We start from the raw sequence: 17329 nt of genomic DNA, 5'->3' as shown, positions 1-17329 counted from the left end.
ATTTAATCGGATTAGATTAGCATAAGACCCTAATCACCCCCCCTCTAGGGTCTAACAGTAAGGTGTAAACATTTTTGGGTGAGTGTTGAAAACCCAGTGTGATAGTGGATTTCTCCCAGGAGTGGGGAGCGGAGACGTAGGACGAAAGGTCCGAACTCCATGATCATTTGATTGTGTTTGAGTTTGTCATTAGCGCATTTACTTTTGTGTTTATCTTATATCATCATTGTCTATTACTCTTTGTGTATATTGCCCTATCACATTTTTAGTTTGTTTATTTTACCTTTTGTTTATATTTCTTATCCTTGCTAATAATTTATTGCATATCTTATTTACTAGGATAACTTGTTAATAAGTTTTACTTGGTATTAAATCAGATTAGATTAGCATAAGACCCTATTCAACCCCCCCCCCTCTCGGGTTCTTTCCTAGTGGCATTAGGGTCTTATATCATATTCTCATCCACTCATTCCAATTCCCAACCACTCCCCCCATGTGAATCTGGGTCTCGATTTCAATAAGTGGAAGAAAATATGTCACCTTACTACCAAGCACACAAGCACACTTATGTTTGGTACTAAGCATACCCGTATATATATATATATATATAATATTATATATATATATATTATATATATATGGCCATTCTTTGACTTGAAGCCGTGTCTGGGACGGGTTACGGAACCCCAATTATACATAAAATATTTCTTCTCTAATACAAATAACACCTAAAATAATAATAATGTTTTGTGTGCCTTGTGTAGACCTTATTTGATATCCTACAATTAGCAATTTCCTTTATCATCTTTAATTGAGTTTTCATCTTTTCGTTTATAACTGCCCACATACACTTACATGCGTAATTTCTTTATTTTACGCATGCTTTTGGTTTCTAAACTCCCCCAGTGGTTTGCGCGCCCTGACTCGGGGACCGTTCTTCTCGTAGGACCCAAGAGATATCGAGGAGTGGTCTCACAGCGCATGATCATCGTTTATTCTATTAGTTCTCCAGTTCAGTTGCTTTAGATAGTTTGTTTAGACTTTTTTTGAGTCCTGTGACATTATCTAGACCTATGATAAATTTTTTTTAGCTCCTTCCATTGGGATAGTTGTGAAACTCGTATTTGGACTTTGCCCTTTTAGAGATTTTTTTATTTATACATTTTTTATTATCTTAGTTACATGTTATGTGGCATAGTTTTGGCTTTATATTGATATACAGGATGATCTAGAGATGTGAATGTACCTAAATGGTTGTATTGTCAGTCGAGTCACGTTCCAAGTTATTACACTTTGGTACTAGAGAATGACGGTTTGGCAGCATGCTACCATATAAACAACACAAATACAAATCATTTTTTTATTTATAAGGGTTTTTTCGATAAATACCCTCAAATTGTATGTATTTTTAAATTTACCCTCTGAATTTATAAATTTAAATTTGAACTCCAAATTGTTTAGTTTCTTCAATTTTACCCTCCTGTTGAAATTTTAAAAGATTTTATGTTAAACTATCTTTCTTTTTAAAAAAAAATTGTTTTGCAGTTTCTGATCTGAATTTTAGTGCATACTTTTGGTTGGGAGTATGTTCTATTTTTTGTAACAACCATTTTTGTTAATTTAGCTGGCTGGAATATCTTGATGATATTCCATTCTTTTTCTCAAAAAAAAACTAAACAATTTGGAGAGTAAATTTAAAAATGTAAAGATTTGGAGGGAAAACTTAAAAACACGTATAATTTGAAGGGCATGTATGATAAAAAAATAACTCTATTTATAAACTTAGCCCTATAATCCAATTGCTTGTCATTTTGATTCCAGATCTCTTAATCTAGATTTTCTGTTAGAAACTTTTCTCCATATATCAAAAAGGAATCTCCATGTATTTCCAGATTTGTGGCTTCTCAATATGATATTATGTGTTTGAATATATTATCTTATTATAGACGATAAATATTAAATTGGTCTTAATTCTTATTGGATTATAGCTATAATAATCTCTCATAATTGTTTTTGGGAGTAGGATTTTTGTTAGTTTTAAAAAGATAATCCATATATGTGTGAATTTAACAAATTTTTAAAATTTTAATCTATAGCCGTGCTTTGACTGAAATCATTGACTACTATTTTTTATATTCTAAAAATAATTGAACACTTACCCAAATTAATAAGAGGCTCTTTTAAAATAATAGTATGGATATTTCTTATTGTAAACTAATCAATCGATTTTCATACCCAAACTCCAAATTCTATTCCAAATATAAATTTTTATCTATTAGACTGTGATCTATATTTTAAAGAGAAAATGTAAGGGCAATCACTACGAGCTATTGCCCATCCTCACTCACTTTGAACCTAGAATTCCTTATAGATTACCAGCAGATAAGGAAAAGATTGCCTACAAGAAAAACTTATATTTTCTAATGTTTTTAAATGTGCACTTAAATACTCTTAGTTATACAAACATAGGAATTTACACAAAAAATCCTCATAAGACGCTCACATACTAATTTTAGAACTTTTTAACCCTTAATTTTTGCTAAATGTAATGTTAAAATTATTGTAATTTTATTTTAGACTCACTCTAATTCTATTTTAAAATATAGTTGATACATTTAATAGTAAATTTAAATAATATTAAGAGTTAAAAATGTTCCAACATTGGCAAGTGGACATACATGAGAATTTTCGGAGAGAAAATTTTTCTTTTAGAACTTAGTGTACTTAAGTGCAAAAACATATTAAAATTAATTGAGGGCATATAAGTGTAAAGGAGGGAAAACTATATGATATAATGCAATTAAGCCTTCATTTATTCTGATTTAATTTGTCATTGTTAAAGAATGACAAAGGGTGAATTTCATACAATCCCTCAAAGTAACACCGTAAACTTGTAAAAAGTCACATGTCAAGCTTGTGACAACGAAGAATGAAAATACTCCTAAGTTTATTAAACCTAAACGTTTATTTATTTTTCATTTTAGTTATTTTTAATCTTTAGATAATACCGACATGCATGGTGTAATGTTGTAAAAACTTCAATATTCAGGGGGATTAAGTGGGACACCCCAAAATTTGAGGGGTTGAGTGAAATTTATCCAAAGATAATTTCCCTGCAAGCTTTTAAATGACAGGAACAACAAGGTAGAGATACACATCTTTCTCTATGATGATAATAGATACATATTTGAATCGGGAAAAGGGGACACAGCAAGTTGAGATGGGCAGTCGCTTAGACCTCCCATATTTTAAATTTATTATCCTAATCTAAATAGCACATATTATCTACCAAATAAACAGATATATGAAATTCAAATTAACAGATAAGGTCGACTTCTTCTATTCCGACTGAAATTCAAATTAATAAATAAGGTGGACTTCTATTTCGACTATAATTAGTACGAGAGCAACAGATCTTCAAACTATATATATATATAGGAATTATCCTATATATAGACCAACAATCTTCATCTCCCAACTCCGAAAAATCCAAAAGCCCAGGAAAAAGAAAAAACAAAGGGCGGGACAAAGAAGCCATGATAAAAGAACTCAACCTGCAGCATGTCAGAGATAAGGAAGCCATGATTCTTCAAGAAGTGTGGCGCCACAATCTGCACGAAGAACTCAACCTCATATCAGAGCTCCGCAGGTCGTGCAACTTCGTCTTCGTCGACACGGAGTTCCCGGGCTTCCTTAAGCCGGCTCCTCACCGTGCCCCGAGAGAAGACACATACAGCGCTCTCAAGTACAACGTCGACAGGATGAAGTTGGTGCAGGTAGGGATCACGCTGTCCGACAGCAAGCGCTTTTTCACCTGGCAATTCAACTTGAAAGATTTCGATCCTGAAGTAGACAACTGTTCGAAGGACTCCATCGAGTTCCTGAAAAGGAACGGCATTGATTTCTGTAAGAACGGCAAGGATGGGGTGAGTGCGGCCGTTCTCTCGAAAGGGCTGACGGAGAAACTAATAAGAGGATGCGAAGGGCTGAGGTGGGTCACTTTCCACGGTTTATACGACCTCGCGTACCTGATAAAGATCGTCTACAAGATGCCTCTGCCGGAGACGCTGAACGGTTTCTTGGGCCTTGTGCGGGAACTATTTGGGGCGATGGTTTATGATGTGAAATACATGGCGAAAGAATGTGATGCGCGTTTCGCCGAAGCAGGCTTGTTGAAGCTGTCGAGGATGCTTGAGATCAACTGGAAAGGGACCTCTCGTCAGGCCGGTCGTGATAGTCTGCTGACGGCGATGGTTTTCTGGGAGATGAAGAAAAGGTTTGCCGATTTCAACGAAGAAGCGCATGCTGGGGCATTATACGAGTTGGAAGAGCATGCGAGAGACGAGTCCGTGAATGTTGCGACGACGTCGTATGATCGTGTGGCTCCTGTCAGGGTTTCTAGGGGTCCAAGTTCTGTGCCGTTTGGCTATGCTATGCTTCCGAGTCCAAGTTCTATGCCCCCGCATGGTTATCCTCCAGTAGCCGTAGGCTATTGCCCTCCACCTTATGGTTACTGGCTAGCTCCAGGGCCTTTTTTTTATGCTCCGCCGCAATGAAAGTTGTTGGATGTACTTGGTTGGATTTTTCTAGCATAAAGTTTGCAATCCAAGCCAATTTTGAGTTTCTCAAGTTTTCTTGTTTCGTTAGTAATCAGTTGGGTTGTTTGTTTGCACTTGTCAATAAGTTCATTTTACAGGCAGCAGAGATGTTCGATCGGTTTTGGGTTTCTTTTGATTCTGTACGTGGTCACACTTGCTATGAGATATCTAAACTACTAGCCAAAAGATATTAGCTAAGCGTTGGAGAATATTTCAATGTCTTGCCATTCTGTATTTACCTGTTAAGTTCGAGAGCCTTTTCATTATGTTCGATCTACTGTAATAATCTATCTATATGATCATTTTTTTTCTTTCAGTGTATGCAAGCATTTTGATGTTATTTGGGGAAGAGTGAATTTGTGCTGCGAATGCTATAGTAATATAAGCTTTGTTTTCCATTCATCTGTTGCCTTTTTATTCGTATTGTCTTCTGATCGACCTTGCCCTGTTTATCCATGGTTTAGCTAAAAGAAATTACTCATTATCACAAACAAGAAACCAACTTAACTAGGGTACTGGTATTTATATCGTATTTTTTAGTTTAGCTAAAAGAAATTACTCATTATACCAAACAAGAAACCAACTTAACTAGGGTACTGGTATTTATAAAAATCTAAAATAATTTTAGAATTTTTAGGTTGTTTATAAATTTTAGAACTTTAAGGGCTTTTTTGTAATTTTCATTTTGTTATTCGTATTGTCTTCTGATCGACCTTGCCCTGTTTATCCATGGTTTAGCTAAAAGAAATTACTCATTATCACAAACAAGAAACCAACTTAACTAGGGTACTGGTATTTATATCGTATTTTTTACGGTATCCATAACAGAGGTCTCATAGTAATATAACGCTTCTCAGATTTGGATCCTCTTCACTACCACAAAGTAGTGGACGAATACATTGATCTCAATTGTCCATTATTTTATAGATATTTGTGATTATTTCTTTTCAATACAAAATAGGAATGGATAAGATTTCTGGGATATGATAAGCGTTAAAAGTAGAATGAATCATAATCATTGATTAACAAGCATCATGCATGTGCTCGCATGGGAGGATGTTGTTACTTTGATTTATATAATTGATTTCTCTGTTTTCTGAGTTTTCTATATGCCCATCATGCTTCTAAAAATTGAACTGTACTAAAATATTTTTACTTTTATTACTTAACATTCAATAAATTTTGCAAAATACCTCCAATAATGTTTGTTTATAATTTTCAATTCTATAGGAAGCTATTTATAATATTCAATCTTTTGGATGGTTTGTTGTAATTTTGGAATTTTAGGATATGCTTGCAAATTTTAGATTTTTCAGAGGGCTTTTTGCAGTTTTAGAATTTTTAGGTTGTTTATAAATTTTAGAACTTTAAGGGCTTTTTTGTAATTTTCATTTTTTTCAAGAATTTATTTGCAATTTATAAATTTGCAGGGAGTTGTCTACAATTTTTAATTTCAAAGGGCGCTATTTGTGAATTTTAGATTCCTTACGGGCTTGTTTGTAATTATTAAGTTTTTTGTGGGAGTCATTTGTAATTTCATATTCATATAGGTTTGTTTATAATTTTTATATTTTTAAAAAAAATATTTATAATTTTATGGGTTAATCTACATATAAGAATGTGTTGAGAAGCACACATATATTGGCTTGAAGGATAATGTTCATCGGTGTACAATTATGGGGTGACATCATTATGTGGGTTAACTGCAAAACATCAAAATATGTTGGAGGTTTTCTAAAATTTTCAAATTTAGCTGGGGTTTCAAAAAAAATTGGGGCTTAGTATCAAGCGATTGAACTTATTGGAGGTTTAGTGAAATTTAAGATTTAGAAAAATTAAGAAAGACCACATGACAATCTTTTGATTTTAAGGCTAATGGTAAACCACCAATCTCTCTTTACATTGTTATTCCCATTTAGTGAATTTCTAAACTCTTGGACCACATTTGGCAAAGGGTTAAGTGAGGAGTTAAAGGGAGCTAATCCCTCCTTAGCCTACCAAACACCATTTTGGTGATAAGAGGTTAACAAACCCCTGATAAGTGGTTGATAAGCCTTTAACCCGTCAAAATCCATCATTTTGATGGGTTTACTATTCCGCTTGTTGAGGCGGAGTGAGGGGTTGTTTGGTTACTTTCCTTCACTTTTCAAAACTCACTTTCTTTTACATTTTGGTGTTTCACTCACTTTCTTGGAAGAGTGTTTTTTTGTATTTGTTTTGTAAAGAAACATGGGGAATAATTATTTTCTATCACTTTCTTTAGTTTGGTTCAAATTTAAAAAACAAGAAAGTAGTTTATGCATTACTTGATTCCCTCATTTTCTAGTGTTTGGTTCAAACCAAAAAATAGAAGAAACGATGGTGTGGTCACAATGATGTGCTATTGTGCTTACCACTCAAAATAGGACGAAATATTTGTCAAACATAAGTGGGGTGAGAATACCCACCATTTGAGACAACCTAAAAAAGAACGAGCAATATTTGCTATACAAAATTCAAGAGCAAAACAAATACGTTAGCAATTCCTTATCACAATCCTAAATACATCTTCTTAGAATGAGACAGCCTAAAATGAACAAGTAGATAAAGTTCAACTTATCCCAAACAATAAGCATCTTACAGTATTGAGCAGAAAATGTATATTTCATTGACCAACCTCAACTATATCTCGAGCAAATGCAGTGAAGCTGTGGCCAAGTGCTTTTGAAGCATACTCTCCTCTTGGAAGTCTATCACATTGTTTGCTAATTTCACTCTCAATGGCAACGATGTCAACACATAGAAAATAGTAATAAATGAAAAAGGCATCACTTAAGGGCGAAAAAGAATAATCTCATGCCGATACCTTTTTTGCTTTTGGTCCTGTCTCATTGTTCTCATAACCCTCTGTCTGAACTAAGGCGACCAGAGTCACATCATAAAATATCAAATTGAAATTCCATATCACAAATCCCATCCTGATAGATACATGAGTTCTCAAAGCATTCAATATAATCACAAACACACAAATCAGTAGAAATTTCAAATAAATACATGAGCGAAACAAAATAAACAAAATCAAAAAGTTATAGTATCAAAAAAGTACATATCATCACAATCATAGGAGTCAGGTGTTCTAATGTCATCTCATCATCATCAACTCTAATATCTAAGCCAAGAACGATAGTTTACTAGCCAAACCTACATAATCTCTTCTACGATATATGAAACAACAAATATAGCTCTAAATTGTAATCAATCCACAAGATTTTTCCCACCGCTCAATGACAAGTAAGAGAGAGCACATAACCTAGAAATCATCTCAGTCTCCTTTGTCACGCTCCAGTCATCCATGAAGATCATCGTCGTCCTTCAGGAAGTTGAGTCATGAGTTCATTGTCTGGTTTTGTGTGTGTGTGTGTGTGTGCGCGCGCGCATGTGTGTTTGAGATGTACCACTCACATTTTGTGAAGGATCAGCCTCACCATTATTCCTACAAGATCCTTGTCATCTCAGTTAACTTTGTTGAACCATCACCTCTCGACCATCATGAAAATCCTTGTGAGTTCGATTCATAGCTTTACAAATTCTCCACAATATCATTTAAAAAAGTTTGAGATATTTTTCACATTATATACAAGAAAATTACTACCTTTTGTAATTAAAACAAACTCCCATAGGCTCATCTAAATCAACAATAAAATGTAGTGTATAAACTGAAATTCATGGGTTAGGAATTAATTTTTTTTAACAACAATAAAATTCATCAATTGAAATCCCAAGACCAACCCCCTAAAATGACCAATTTATCAAAGATCTAGTAACCTAAAAAAAAGTTAAATAAATTACCTTTAAATAACAGTCGAACCCTTAATTGGAAGATAAAGTTGTGTCATCGCTAGGCTTTGCACCGTGGGAGGGAAGGGGAGGTCACTACACCAGCCTTTGCACAGCGGGAAGAAGGCGGAGGAGGAAAACAAGAAGGGAGGAAGGCGGAGGAGATGACCAGATTTAGTTGCTGCCGAAAAAAGATAATTTCGACGAGAACCTTAGCGGCTTTGGGAGTACGGAGAGAGAAATTTGATCTTTTCTCCCATAATCGACCTCACAGCCCAAGAAAATTTTGTGGGAAAAAATCGTATGTGGCACCTTCACTTTCCTTCACTTTCTTTTTTATTTTTTTGCAAACCAAACACATAAATGTGAAGGAAAATGTAGAAAATAGCCACTTTAAGTTTTCTAGGGGCCTTTTTCTGTGTTTTTTGGACCAACCAATAGCCCCTATGGGGTGTTTGGTTCACTAGTTTTATATAAAAAAAACTTTATAGAAAAGGACTGACAATGGCAGCTATGTAAATAAAACTTTTCTAAAGATTTCTATAAACTGTGTTTAGTTCAAAAAAGTTTTATAGAAATTTTTTTTATAATGTAGGAAAAAGTACCTCATTTTATAGAAATTAATTTTTACTCAAAATGCACGGAAATCACCTAGAAATCTGACAACACAAATATAAAAATAATAAAACTTCACTTGTACCCTATTTCCCACCCCAAACTTGTTTTCTCGCAGAAGATTGCGGGCGGAAATATTTATAGGGTTTGGCCGCTCGACCTAATACCCTCCGATGGGTCGGGTCACAATGAAGGCGAAGACGAGCAGGATGAGGAGGTCGGTGATGAGGGCAACCATGACAAAGAGGTAGGTAGCAAGGATTGTAGGCTGTCTAAAAATCACAATAGATAGTTGATCCACCATCAAACACCGATGATGGAAGTTACAATCTGACGACTTCCAGAAGGCTACAATTTGAGGACTTTCACGTAGAAGGTTACAATCTGACGACCTTCACAACAACTAATGAAAGCCCCAATTCAATAGCCTTCACAATCAACATCGGGAGTTACAATCTGACGACTCTCATATTTTCAAGGAGCCAAGACGAAGATTACAAGAGGACGATCTGTGTAAAGCTCTAGCAAAAGAGACTACAAATTGACGGTCTCTTCATATTAAAATGCATATATCTCTCAAACCGTAAGGAATTTGGCGAAATGGAGGAAGCGAACCAAAGCCTTCGGCTAGGTTCGGATGGCCCCGTCTCGTCGAGATAGCCGATTTTTATATATAATTCGTCCAATTCCGACTTACGGTTTGAAAGTTATGACCTGTTCTTCGTAGCAAATTATGTTCTGAGGTCCGTCTGCAAGACTGGACTTCATCAGAACATTGGACTTAGCCTGCGCCTAAGGTTCGCCTCTGCATTATAGAGTCAAAACGCACAGGTCGAACCAGCGTTATAACCTCAAAACGCAGAGGTTATCCTTGTGATATAACATCAAAACGCAGAGTTACGGCCCAATCCTGCGTTTTCAGCCTAAAACGCAGAGTTCACCTCTAAAACGGCCCAACTGTGCGTTTTCAGCCTAAAACAGACTCAACTTTGCGTTTTTAGCCTAAAACGCAGAGTTCATCTCTAAAACAGCACGACCTGTACGTTTTCAGCCTTTAAACAGGCCCAACTCTATGTTTTCAGCCTAAAACGCAGAGTTCATCTCTAAAACAGCACGACCTGTGCGTTTTCAGCCTTTAAACAGGCCCAACTCTGCGTTTTAGCCTAAAACGCACAGTTCATCTCTGAAACAGCACAAACTGTGCGTTTTCAGCCTTTAAACAGGTCAACTGTGCGTTTTCAGCCTTTAAACAGGTCAACTGTGCGTTTTCAGGCCAACTGTGCGTTTACAGGCTCAACTGTGCGTTTTCAGCCTAAAACGTCCCAACTGTGCGTTTACAGCAAACGCAGAGTTCATCTCTAAAACAACACGACCTGTGCGTTTTCAGCCTTTAAACAGGCCAAACTGTGCGTTTTCAGGCCTAACTCTGCGTTTCAGGTCCAGAAACGCACAGTTCGGGCCCAGAACGCTGTTTTCAGCGTTTTGACTCGTTCAAAGCATTAACATAACGGTTTCAAAACCGTTTTCCTCACGATTTGGGGATCTGTTTAAGAGGGAGGCGGTTACACCCTACTCAGCCCATTGAGGAGCAAATTAAGGGGACAGTTACCACCCGTAACCCCCTATAAATATCAGAAACTCAATTAAGTTACGGATCGGATTTTCTCTCATCAACAAAGGGAAATTCGGTCAAGGGCTGGCTTTTTGGACCTGAGGATTGGCAGCAAAGAAGAGCATTCGTTCTTCGGTAGGAGCTTTAGAGGTCGACAACAGGAGCTTCTTTATCCTTGGCTTATTAACCGAACTTTCGGTTTAAATCAACTCTTTCATAGAGATAAACTCGCTCTGAGTTATTAACTCGTTAAGAGTTATTTTTTAAGACTTGCCACGCAAGTTCTCAACAGCGTCAAATCGTGAGGAGAAGACTAAGTTCCAGTGAATCAAGACGTGCGGATCGTCAACGGAGAGCAAACTCGACGCGAGCATTCGAGGGAGGCACTCCATCGCCACTGTGAAGAACCCAGTTTTAAACAAAGAGGAGAATCAAATTCATTCTCCTCTCTTTTGTAATCGAAATCCAAATTATAATTGATTTTGATAGGAATACAAGTTAATTTTTCTTTTATTGTCTTTTTACTGCAAATTTCCAACAAACAAAAGATGGCGACTCCGCTGGGGACTAGCTTCTCTGACGAAGAAGTGGTGGCGCAATCCGACGTTCATCTCACTGGAACGACCGTTGAAACTCTGATTATCGAGTTTAATCAAGCCAAGTACGAGGAGACCCTCTCCTCCGGATCTCTTAGCCCCAAGGCTATGCGCAAGATCCATAAAGTTTCCGAGGAGACTAAAGCTCCAGTTGTAGCCAACTCATCTAAAGACTATCTCCCATGGGGGTTGCACTGTTCATACAGTCCCCTCTCTAAAGGAGAATACTCGATTTCGGCACAACGCCAAAAAAGCCGATCCTCCAATCAACGTGAACTCCGCGTTTGTGAGCCTCAACATGAGCTCTGCATAAGCCAAGCTAAACGCAACCCTCAGGTGTGCGTTTCCCAGATAGAACGCAGCCTTCAGAGGCGTGTTCTATCATCAAAACGCAGACCTCAAAACTGCGTTGATCTGGCTGAACGCAACTCTCAAGAGTGCGTCCCAGAACCAAAACGCAACTCTCAGGAGTGCGTTCCAATATTTAAACGCAGACATCAAACCTACGTTGATCTGGCTGAATGCAACTCTCAAGAGTGTGTCCCAGAACCTGAACGCAACTCTCAAGAGTGCGTCCCAGAACCAAAACACAACTCTCAGGAGTGCATTTCACAAACTGAACGTAACTCTCAGGAGTGCGTTTCAGAATCCGAACACAGATCGCAGGACTGCGTTTCACTAGCAAAACGCAGACTTTGGTCTTGCGTTAATCAAGCTAAACACGACCCTCGTGTTCCTTCTTTGGAACACGATGTATTCGTCGTGTTCAAAATGATCAACATGGATTTAAAATTCATGTTTGCCAAGAACCAGTCCCATCCTTTAACGGACAGGGGGTTCTATCTTTACCCTCACGCTCCATGAGAGGTTCATCCCAAGTCTCTGACTTGCGGGAATTGCTGTCGATGTTCAACCGACCGACGAATGTCATTTTGCTCAATAATCGACGACATCCTCACAGGAAGAAGACTTTAGAGGATGAATACATGGGAGTCACTTCTAACATAGTTGGTAGAGGGAGATCATCAACCCTTAGTTCTGATGAGTCAGAGACAGATCGTTCTCCAAGCGTCAAAGAAATCACTAACGAGTTTGAAGGAGTCTACCAACGCACTCGGACGCGAACAGGAGCCATTCCCCCTGTCAACTATCGGAGTTTAGCCAGAGGAACTAATTCCGATGATGAACACTCAGCCATTACGGAGTCCCAATCATCAAGCTCTTTCGTTGGGCATGAGAGCTTCGCCCACATGACAGAACATTCTAAAGATCTTTCAAAGAGGGTTGATGAGCAGGAGGTCATGCTCAAATCACAGCAGGAGGCCATCAATGAACTCATGGCCATGTTGACTCAAATCGTCGCAGACAAGGCCAAATCTCAGGAGACAGATTCGCCGCTTAGGCAAGAATCTTCCCGGAGAGGAAAAGCGTCTTCATCCCGACCTCACACAAGCAAAGGGAAGGGAAAAGTGGTTAATGATGCGGCTTCTGACCAAGAAGCCCACAGCCTGGAATATTCCTCTGATGAAGGAAGAGAGACCGAGAACGAGCAGAATCTTTAGTCTGCCAAAATGGAAGAATTTGAAGCCCGCCTCAAAGCCATTGCTAACAGAAGCGAGCTCTAAGATGAGGGAGTTATCAGGCCCTATCCTGCCGAATGAGATGCAACCCCTTATCCTCTAAAGTTCGAGGTCCCGACGCTACAAACTTTTGACGGCACGGGATCACCGAACCAACATATTTATCATTTCAAGTCACAGACTGGAAATGTAATATCAAACGATGCTATACTGGCTCGATTGTTCATTGGCACCCTCAAGGGAGTTGCCTTTGAATGGTTCAGGAAACTTCCCGTGGGATATATCCAAAAGTGGACAGATCTAGAGAGACTCTTCCTATCAAGATTTTTTGAAGAGGATACAGAAGTCTCCATTCATACCCTTCTCACCACTAAGCAGAAGAAGAGGGAGTCCATCAAAGCCTTCGTCAAAAGGTTCCGAACCATGGCTCTCCGGTGTTCGTCAGGTATGACACAGTCTACCTTAGTAGAGACCTGTCGACACAACTTGCAAACCGACCTCCTAGCCCGAATAGGAGTTGCAGAATATCGTTCTTGGAGACAACTAATCTCTCAAGGCGAACAGGCTCAAAAGATTATTGCCAGAATCAAAGCGGAAGAACAAAGTAGGCAGGATCAGCCCGAGCAATTGGACCAAGCCCGACCTTCTCCTGAGAAATCGGACCAAGCACAATCCCCTCAGTCAGAAGGGGAAGATACTACGACCACTAAAGCTAATCCTCTTAAGTAGGATGCCGTGTTTCCAATAACTATCACGTTAACAGTTACCTCTGATAGTCAAACTCGTTAGATAATGGCTCACTAGGCGATGTGCTATGTCTACTCTTTTTTCCCCATGCACTTATTCAAGACTGGGGGTTAGTTTATTTGTAGTCCATTGGATTATGAATAATAAATTTTCTAAGTGGTCATGTTCAATAAAATACCTTTGTCAACCACAAAATCCACAAAACTATCATGTTAACAGTTACCTCTGATAGTTAAACTCATCAGATAATAGCCTACCTAGTGATGTGACTCTATTCCGACTTCATGGATAGTGCCTCACTAGGTGATGTGCCTTGTCTACCTCTTTTTATTCCCCTGCTAAGTCTTAATCAAGACTGGGGGTTAATTACTTGGAATCCACTGGATTAAGAGTAACAAATCTTTCACATCGTCGAGTTAACATTACACTTCTAACGATCATAATCCCCACAGAGTATGCATTCAGTTTGCATCATTCCCAACTTGTCACGTTAACAATACACCTCTGACAAATTCACTTATCAATCCTCGTAAATAGGATGATAAGTCCCCAAAGTTGCTCTGATCGCAACACAAGTTCTTGTCACGTTAACAATACACCTCTGACAAAACCCACTTATCAATCATCATCAATAGGATGATAAGTCCCCAAAGTTGCTCCAATCACAACACAAATTCTTGTCACGTTAACAATACACCTCTAACAAAACTCACTTATCAATCCTCGTCAATAGGATGATAAGTCCCCAAAGTTGCTCCAATCGCAACACAAATTCTTGTCACGTTAACAATACACCTCTGACAAAACCCACTTATCAATCCTCGTCAATAGGATGATAAGTCCCCAAAGTTGCTCTGATCGCAACACAAACCTTGTTACGTTAACAATACACCTCTGACAACCCACTTATCAATCCTCGTCAATAGGATGATAAGTCCCCAAAGTTGCTCCAATCGCAACACAAATCTTGTCACGTTAACAATACACCTCTGACAACCCACTTATCAATCCTCGTCAATAGGATGATAAGTCCCCAAAGTTGCTCCAATCGCAACACATTCTTGTCACGTTAACAATACACCTCTGACAAAACCCACATACACGTTTTGGTTTTTGTATATATATAGTTATATATATACATATATGTTTTGGTTTGATAGTTTTCAAGTTTTACTATGAAACAAATGAATAGAATTGGAAAATACTATTTTGTTTCATGTTTATATGCCTATATATGATTTCACCTTTAACAAGCTTATATTTAATGAAATCATATTTAGTGTTTTGAATATATTGCATAGAATATGCAAATTTATGAAAATATTGTATTTCTAGATTATAGACTTCATAACAACATGTTATATCTTTTATCAAGTCTATACAATCATTTCATAAGGTTTCAAAATGTTGTTTAAGTCAAAATATCAAAATATCAATTTTCAGGTTTTCATGTTTTGGACTATTTTGCAAAATGATGATATTTCTCATTTGGGAAGTCTTTTTAGAAAACCAGTTTTTGTAGCATGTGTATTATCATGTCTACAATCATTCCCCAAAGTTTTACATTTTTCTGAATTTATTTGATATTTTTAAACAGGGTTTTAAAATCAGCTCTAAAACCGATTTTTTCTGGAATGTTAGTTTTTGGTCTACCGGTACGGTCGACCGGTCAATTGACCATTCATCAGTATTTTTCCAGAGAGTCATCGGTCGACCGGTCCGGTCGACCGAAAGCTCAAATCGGTCGACCGACAGAATTTCCGGTCGACCGACGATGGTCCAGAAAGTTTTCTTCGTGTTTTTGCTCTCATCGGTCGACCGACGGGATTTTCGGTCGACTGAGCTGTTTCTCTGGGGGCTGTTTTGTCATTTGTTTTGGGGGTTTTTGCTGAGATTTCTAGTGGGTATATATACCCCATTGCTGATGTCTTTTCAACCCAACCAAGAGAGTTTTTAATCAAGTTTAATAAAGTTTTTAACAAGGGTTTTAGTTTGGTTTAAGTGTGTTTAAAAAGCTTTTAAGCAAATTGAGAGTTTGTTTTGGTGAATCAAATTCCACAAGAGCTTGAGGAGATTATCTATTGAAGTTTGAGCTTCCAACTATCATCCCTCCATCTCTTGTTATCAAATTGAGAAGTTTTCTAAACTCAAACTCTAGCTTTACATTTATATACTTGATTGATTATCATTGTTCTTAAGCTAGATTTCATACTTGAGTTTAGTTGATTTGATCTTATTTACTCATTGTTACACACACACCCACATTGAGCTTATTGTATCTTTCATTACATAGTATAGTTGGGTGGTGAGAGTTTGTAACTTTGAGTTGTGCTTTCATTGTGTTCTCGTCTATTGTAGAGAACATCATTTGTCATATTTGTGCTTATTGTGAGAATCACTTTGTAATACACTTGTACACCGAGTGAGGAGTGTGTGGTGAGAGTCGGGGATCGTCCCAAGAGGAGTGGCGTCGGTTGACGTGCCTAGGGAGAGGTTGTAACCGAGCACTTGAGGGAGACACGGCTAGGTCCAACACTTAGTGGGTGTAGAGTGTGATTGCAAGAGTGTGAGTTGTAGAGTTTTCGGTTAGCTAGAAAACCGAGTGTGTAGAAGAAGTTCCGGCTTCCAAACCGGATTGTGTTAGTGGATTTCTCCCCGGGAGTGGGGAGCGGAGACGTAGGACGGAAGGTCCGAACTCCGTGATCATATTGCTTGTTTGAGTGTGCTTTGGCGTTCATTCATATTTATGTTCATATCTTATATCGCCATTGTCATTAGCTCATTATCTATATCATCCACTATCTTGTTTACATTGTTTACCCTTGTGTTCATATATCCTTGCATATATATCATAGTATATCTCATTGCTAGGATATATCCCTTGTTCATATTGTTTATCCTAGCTCACATATATTATTGTATTTCATACTTGCTAGGATAACTCATTAATTAATTTTAATTGGCATTTAATCGGATTAGATTAGCATAAGACCCTAATCACCCCCCCTCTAGGGTCCATATATCATATAGTATACCTCTTTGCTAGGATATATCACCTTGTGTATATTGCATATTCTTGCACATTATAGATTGTATACCTATCTTGCAAGAATATAGTTGTTAATTAATTTTAATTGGCTTTTAATCGGATTAGATTAGCATAAGACCCTAATCACCCCCCCTCTAGGGTCTAACAATTGGTATCAGAGCTTGGTGCTCTTTGATTTAAGGTCTAATCGCCTTGAGTTAAAGATCCAAGTTATCTTTTTGTGCTAATCTTGTTTTGATTGCATTTTTTGTCTTGCTTGCACATATATATTTATCATGGTCATGAAGCGTGCACATTTGTTAGGCTATGAATCTAATGTTGCTCCTAAATTCATTAATTTTCCCTATGCACAATGGGCTTCTAGATTTAAAATTTTTGTGCAATCTAAAAATATTGATTTATGGGGAATTATTGATGATGCTTATATTGTACCCACTATGGAGAAATCCAAGTGGAGTAAAAATGACAAAAGATTGTTTACCATGAACAAGATTGTGTTAGAATATATGCATAATGCACTTGATTCCTCTATTTCTAACAAGCTTGTTTCCTTTGATAGTGCTTACAAATTGTGGACATTCATAGAAGCACATCATGGTAACTTGGAGGAGATCCAAAGGATTCCGGCGGATTCTTCCTCAAGTAATATTGGAGCTTCATCATGCACACGGCCACTAGGCGATAGCCCTAGTGAGGTTTGCGAGTTCGAACCCGAT

General features: G+C 37.7%; 1 protein-coding gene across 1 annotated transcript; it reads left to right on the top strand.

Annotated features, from left to right (window-relative positions):
* On the top strand, positions 3393–4906 carry LOC109832410 (probable CCR4-associated factor 1 homolog 11). The gene has a single exon (XM_020399785.1). The coding sequence runs from the start codon at positions 3537–3539 to the stop codon at positions 4554–4556; it is 1020 nt and encodes a 339-aa protein (XP_020255374.1). The 5' UTR covers positions 3393–3536; the 3' UTR covers positions 4557–4906.

The sequence above is a fragment of the Asparagus officinalis genome, chromosome 3 (assembly GCF_001876935.1).
Source record: "Asparagus officinalis chromosome 3, Aspof.V1, whole genome shotgun sequence".
Lineage (NCBI taxonomy): Eukaryota > Viridiplantae > Streptophyta > Magnoliopsida > Asparagales > Asparagaceae > Asparagus > Asparagus officinalis.
Note: the sequence above shows the minus strand (reverse complement) of the source record. Positions and strands in the feature narration are given on the sequence as shown.

Bases quoted from the DNA above. Each gene is read 5' to 3' on its own strand.
- LOC109832410 (XM_020399785.1), top strand. From the start codon at position 3,537: ATGATAAAAGAACTCAACCTGCAGCATGTCAGAGATAAGGAAGCCATG.